Source organism: Sinocyclocheilus anshuiensis, unplaced genomic scaffold (assembly GCF_001515605.1).
Source record: "Sinocyclocheilus anshuiensis isolate Anshui unplaced genomic scaffold, SAMN03320099.WGS_v1.1 scaffold975, whole genome shotgun sequence".
Lineage (NCBI taxonomy): Eukaryota > Metazoa > Chordata > Actinopteri > Cypriniformes > Cyprinidae > Sinocyclocheilus > Sinocyclocheilus anshuiensis.
Window position 1 is genome coordinate 633,759 of NW_015547693.1, and position 6,663 is coordinate 640,421.

Here is a 6,663-nt window from a genome sequence, read left to right on the forward strand (position 1 = left end):
GTCCAAACAGCTGATAAAAACATCACAATAATCCACAAGTAAGAAAAGCTGTGTGTTTGTAATAAGCAACTCTATCAAGACATTTGTAACTTCAAATGTTGTTTTCTCCAGTGGAAAAAGTCCATCTGGTCTGAATCAGGAGAGAAACCTGCACAGATCAAGCACCGTTTACAAGCCAAAACAGATCTGAACAAACATGTGGTGGATTTTGATGAGAGAGACAACAGGAGATGCACTTCTTCACTGGAGGAAGCGGTGTTAAGGATTATGGCCCTAAAGTAAAACACTTAAATGATGAATTTCTTTCTTACAAACACAGTTTTTCACTTCTCAAGTCGTTAACTGATGGTCTGGAGTGGTGTGGATTACTTGTGGATTATTGTGATGTTTTTATCAGCTGTTTGGACTCTCATTCTGACGGCACCCATTCACTGCAGAGCATCCATTGCTGACACACTGATGCAATGCTACATTTCTCCAAATCTGATGAAGAGACAAACTCATCTACATTTCGGATGGCATGTAGGTAAGTACATTTTCAGCAAATTTTCTTGTTTTTTTTGGGGGGTGGGGGGGTGAACTAATCCTTTAATATAACATCAATAAAAGAAATTAGCACTGTGATACACTCATCATTCAAATGTATGTGATATGCTATTACTTGATTTTGTATCATGTAATTGGCATGAATTAAACTATGTTATACTACATGATGCTACATCATAAAACAATTACCAGTGTTATAATAGGATTTTTATCTTATGACGTAACTCTTTACTAACAATACACTACCAGAAAGGTACTCTGGTACCCTGTTGCACCATGTAAATACCATACTATATGAATATGGTAATCATAGATTATTATGGTATATACATTGAGTAAGTGCACCCATTACACTTAAGTTTTCAGACACTTTGAATTGATTTTTCATTAGTTTACATGGGGGGAAAACCATGAACAAAACAAATCAGTCTTTAATTCTAAGTTTTAAATGCCTATTTTTGCAATTCTTCGTAAAAAATAAATAAATATATAAAATGTGACATGCCCGGCAAGTCATATCATGTTAAACCTATTGTATTATTAACTGATTAAATATTTATTTTTATTTATTATTTTCAGTTGTGAAAACAACCAATAACCCTGGATAACATTATATAATTTAATTCTTCATCAAATAAATTGATTTGATCTTATATAAAATGTAGAACAAATGTCTCAATCAGAGACAAGCCTCAACTTTAAAAACTCATAGTGGCATATAACACATGATCATTTAGTGCATGCATCACCGAGTTAAAACATACTTACTGAAGTAAAACATGACACATAAATGATCTGGTCATGTACAAACACAATGTGCTGTTCTCATTCAGTTCTTCATGTGTAACCTGCTTTTGTGCTACTGTATCATTTCAGAGCACCTGAAACATGTCAAACTTGATGCTTTGGCAGCACACTGTGAGGCCAGTCCAGCGACTGCATGTTTGCCAGCTCACAAAAGTCATCTTTCAATGCCAAAAGACACATCAGAATTACATTTATATATACATCAATATACTAATCTATTCCATTCTCTAAACCCTCCAGTGCTCCTTGTGTGGCGGCCAAAAATGAATTATATTTTTCTTATTTCAATTAAATGAATGCACTATATTTTAGTTTGATAATGTTTTTTATTTAATATTGTGAATTTTTAGGGGATATTATGGTACTAAATTATATTTGTGCATTAATCCATTGAATGAAAATGAAATTGCCAACTTGAACTGTCATAAATCTTAAATGCTTTGGAGAACAGACTTAAGTTTGGTCTATTTAAAGAAAGAAAGAAAGAAAGAAAGAAAGAAAGAAAGAAAGAAAGAAAGAAAGAAAAGAAAGAAAAAAAAGAAAGAAAGAAAGAAAACACTAGGCAGATTATTGCTTTATTTAAAAAAAAAAAGTTTTAAAAAGTTAAATTAAAAGTTGTAGAAGTTTATTGTTGTAAAAAATGCATTAAAAAAGTATATTTTCATATTTTATATGAAATATATTTTACATAACAGGTTTCACTCTAAAATGAGAAAATCAAAGCCATAAATCCAAACAAGTTATGTTCCAAATTTGAAGTTGGCATCACAAAAAAATTCTTTCAGTAAGATTTTCTTTTCTTTCTCTTTCAGTAAGATTTTGTTTGGCGCAGTACCAAATGTTTCCATCAGATGAAATTCGCTTCCTATTCATTTCCAATGCAGTCATTTTTGACAGCAAAGAGTACACGTGTGACTATTTCTTTCATAACCATTTAACCTTTTCAAATCATGTCCATTATTTATTTTTTTCACATAACAAGTGCCACAACCTTTACCAAGTTTCATACCATTCCAATGAAGTAAAACGAAACCAAAAACCAAAAATGTAAATGATTTGGTCAAAAATGACCGAAGAGCACCAGAGGGTTCAAAATAAGCATATATTCCAAAATAATACTAGAAATAGCTCAAATAATGTAACTTCCAGTATAATGATTGTTTAACAGCCCTAACTTGGCTAATCTAACAGGCTTGAAATTAAACTGGAACTCAACGGACAATTTCAGCGTTTTCAGCAAACAGTGATGATGTTTTTGTGGGCGGAGCCTCTCTGGGGCAGAAAATTACCGTTTTTAAGTAGCAGTCTATGGAAGCCATGGAATAAAAGAATTTAAAAAATTAATTTTGAGTTTATATTTCAAAACTCTGACTTTTTTCTCGTAATTCCGAGCTTATATTTCACAATTCTGATAAGAAAAATCAACTCGTCATTCTCTCTTTTCCCCTCGGCACAGAATCATGAGTTTATAATCCCACACTTCTGACTTTTTTTTAAACTCGTTTAAAATTGTCTGAGTTAAATCGAGTTATATAGTCTGAACTAGGAGATATAAACTTGCATTTGCGAGAAAAAAAAGTCAGAATTGTGAGATAAAATAGGTAAATGTTATGTAAAATGTTATATGTTTAATAGTATTTCATGCTTTAACTGTAGGGCTAATACAATATGTCCCCTATGGGAATATTATAAGACCTATTGTTTAAATCTAATTTATGCTTTAAAAGTAGGGTAATAATAGCAGGTTTCATCCATAGTCTGTCCATTTAAACGTTTGCGTTTTGCTTCAATTGGCGTCTTTGACGACAGTATGCTTTAAAAATGATTTGCATCCCGATTCTGACATCCAAAGGAACAACAATACATTTTTTCTCTTATTCCCTGCTTTTTACCCGTTTCCCTCCATTTGTTCCCAGTGTTTTTCTGTCACCACAATGCGCACGCAGCTGCAAGTGACGTCTACTCCACATTGGTCTATAGACTTAAGGGTGACCTTATAGCATCACTGTACCACCACGATATACACGTTTGTCAGGCAGTGTGAAGGGGTGTTTAGAGAGTAATATCAGCGTGCATGAGCTCCAACTGTAAAGCAAGATAAGAAGAAACCATAACGACTGCAGACAGTGCAAATGTTCAATAAAAACAGGAATCCAACATTCTCTACTAAAAACATCTGCTTCAATAGAACTGAATTACAAGAAACTATTTACTATTGCGTTTTGTAATCTGTCATTTTGTGTGTCTCTCTCTCTCTCTCTCTCTATATATATATACATATATCTATATAAATTCCCCCCTGGTACTGAATGATTACCATATTCATATAGCCCAAACCATAGTATTACAATGGTACATGCCAGGTGTACTATACACTAAGATGCAGAGCTGGGCAGATTACTTGAAAATTGTAATCCATTACTGATTCCAAATTACATTACAAAAATTGTAGTTAGTAATGTAATCCATTACAGTACACATTTTAGGTAATATAAATGTATGTATGTATGTGTGTGTGTGTCTCTCTGTCTCTCTCTGTATGTGTGTGTGTCTCTCTCTCTCTCTATATATATGTGTGTGTGTGTGTGTGTCTCTCTCTGTCTCTCTCTGTATGTGTGTGTCTCTCTCGCTCTCTCTTATGTGTGTGTGTGTGGCTCTCTGTCTCTATATGTGTATGTGGGTGTGTCTCTCTCTCTCTCTCTCTCTCTCTCTCTCTCTCTCTCTCTCTCTCTCTCTCTCTCTCTCTCTCTCTCTCTCTCTCTCTCTCTCTCTCTCTCTCTCTCTCTCTCTCTCTCTCTCTCTCTCTCTCTCTCTCTCTCTCTCTCTCTCTCTCTCTCTCTCTCTCTCTCTCTCTCTCTCTCTCTCTCTCTCTCTCTCTCTCTCTCTCTCTCTCTCTCTCTCTCTCTCTCTCTCTCTCTCTCTCTCTCTCTCTCTCTCTCTCTCTCTCTCTCTCTCTGTGTGTGTGTGTCTCTCTGTCTCTATATGTGTATGTGTGTGTGTCTCTCTCTCTCTATATGTGTATGTGTGTGTGTCTCTCTCTCTCTATATGTGTGTGTGTGTCTCTCTCTGTCTCTATATGTGTATGTGTGTGTGTCTCTCTCTCTCTATATGTGTATGTGTGTGTGTCTCTCTCTCTCTATATGTGTGTGTGTGTCTCTCTCTGTCTCTATATGTGTATGTGTGTGTGTCTCTCTCTCTCGCTCTCTCTTATGTGTGTGTGTGTGTGTGTGTATGTTGTATTATATATGTATTTATTTTCAAAAATCTGAGTCTCATCAATGTTTGTTTTCATCAATGTCTCATCAATTTGTTTTATTTGACATTGATTGAGAAATGATAAATACTAGGATATTTTGTAAATCTTTAATATATTACCACTAACTGTTGTTTGGCTATTATCATTATCACCTTCTTTTCAGACCATTAGTCATTAAATCCTCTGCGAACACTGCAAATATATTCATTGTGGCAGGCACCTTTAATTTATTCTCTAATTAAGTTTATAATAATCTCATTCACAGTTCATTTCATGTACGTAATTTCAAGTTCGTTGGTTACGTCTTTTTTGTCTTTTGAAGAGCCATTTTTGGGAGAATATAAACTAATAAATTGTGCACAATAAGATTAAAGGTATTGGTTAAGTAAATTGTGTCCATTTCGAAATAATTGTATTGTTTGAATGTTTTATATTTCTCTCTGTTGAAGAAACTTTCACAGATATTTTAAGTCAATCCTGAATCCATTTTAGGTTTTCTATCTGAAGCCAACTTTAAAACCTGTATGTTTTAAAATTGCTCTTTTATACTATTTAAACTTATTAGTCGCCATGAAAATAGCCAAGGAAGCTGACATGGTGTCAAAAAGCCAACCAACCAATCCATTTTTGTGTGTGTATTTCCAGGTTTGCAGGTAAGACGGTGAGTTCTGGATGTCTGGTCCTGGTGTCGGTGGCCCTGAAGGATCCTGACGCTGGGATCACCATCAACACAGAGAAAACAGTGATGGCCTCTATGCTCCTGCGACAGGTTAAAACCAGCCTGACCAACAGCGGCCCCTAGAAAGACCTGTTCACATGTTCAGTCACGGACAAATACTGTATTCAAATATAGCTCGCTCTGGGTTATAATGACACTTGGGAGGATTTGTATTGTTTTGAGAAGATGACAGACATATGGCTTCATATCTGTTCTCGTTTCAAGAGACTTTATGCCCAAAAATGTGCTTTGCGTAAGTCTCTGCTTTCGTTACGGGCGCGTCAGTGTTCTCTGCTAATCTGTGAGATTTGACCGCATTCAGAAAGGCTTTTCAAGCTCAATGCTGACAGTTTTTATTTGTTGTTATGATTTCATTTCGATACATTTCCTAGATGACATGATGCCGGCTAACTAGTATGTGCTGCTTTCTGTCTGCTCTCTGTGTGACCAAAACATGCAAAGTTTCAATCCTATGTGAAGTGCCTTTCTTAAAATGATTGTTCCTGACAGAAGTTACATTTGCTTAAAATTACAGTGAAGTTAAATCATGGGTTAAGGAACAAAATTAATGAAACATGGAGAGTGGCCACAAATTAATAAGTCGTAGGAACGAATTAACAAGTTGTAGGAATGAATCCTTCCCCCGCAGTGTCCCGCAGCCCTGCAACCTTCACCTAATTGTTTCAAATATGAAACTATTATCTGGGGAAATTACTGTTACTACATTTCTGTTGCATTCCATGTTGAAGAACTGTGTGTTGTTTCTATTTTAATGTACTTTTAAAGTTTAAATCACATTAAAAGCTTAATTTGTACATAATGAGTGAATGATGACGCATTTATATACCGTCACTCACAGCCGCCCGCACGTGTTTTGCGCGTGAGCCGCACGCAGCCCAAAATTAAACTGCTTAATCGACCATTGAAGCTTTAATCGATTGCATCTCGAACTAAACCACTCTGCTGCTGTGCGCACGCGAGACTGTTAATGAAATCTGTGCTTTATGCGTCAGGGCTCGACTCGTTCTTCCCACTGGTCGCTCTTTTGCGACTAGCTTTCTCAGTTGGTCACACCAGCACATGATTTGGTCGCAATATTTTTATTTTTGGGGATTAATCAATGCGTGCTGATGAACTTTTATCGTAGTTTATAGTTATATGAAAACGAAACTGGTTAACATTCAACCCCTTCTTTTTCATCAGTATTATTTGTGATGTAAATTTTGTGGAAAACAAAAACAACATAATTTATTCAACAATTCTTCTCCCCAGAGTTACCGTCTTCCGCCATTTTAGAGAGTATCACAATGCATACGCACGCTTTCCCCTAAGCGTA

At 35.5% G+C, this 6,663-nt stretch overlaps 1 protein-coding gene across 2 annotated transcripts in view; it reads right to left on the reverse strand.

Annotated features, from left to right (window-relative positions):
- LOC107703620 (DNA topoisomerase 1-like) overlaps positions 1–6,663 on the reverse strand; it is a 27,831-nt gene that overhangs the window by 18,931 nt on the left and 2,237 nt on the right. Inside the window, exon 3 of one of the 2 annotated variants that reach the window (XM_016506314.1) lies at positions 1,315–1,511. The exons of the other annotated variant lie outside the window; for it this stretch is intronic. Within the exon in view, the coding sequence (XP_016361800.1) occupies positions 1,315–1,327 (13 nt within the window). The 5' untranslated portion in view covers positions 1,328–1,511. The remainder of the gene's footprint in view (positions 1–1,314; positions 1,512–6,663) is intronic. 2 annotated transcript variants of the gene reach the window in all.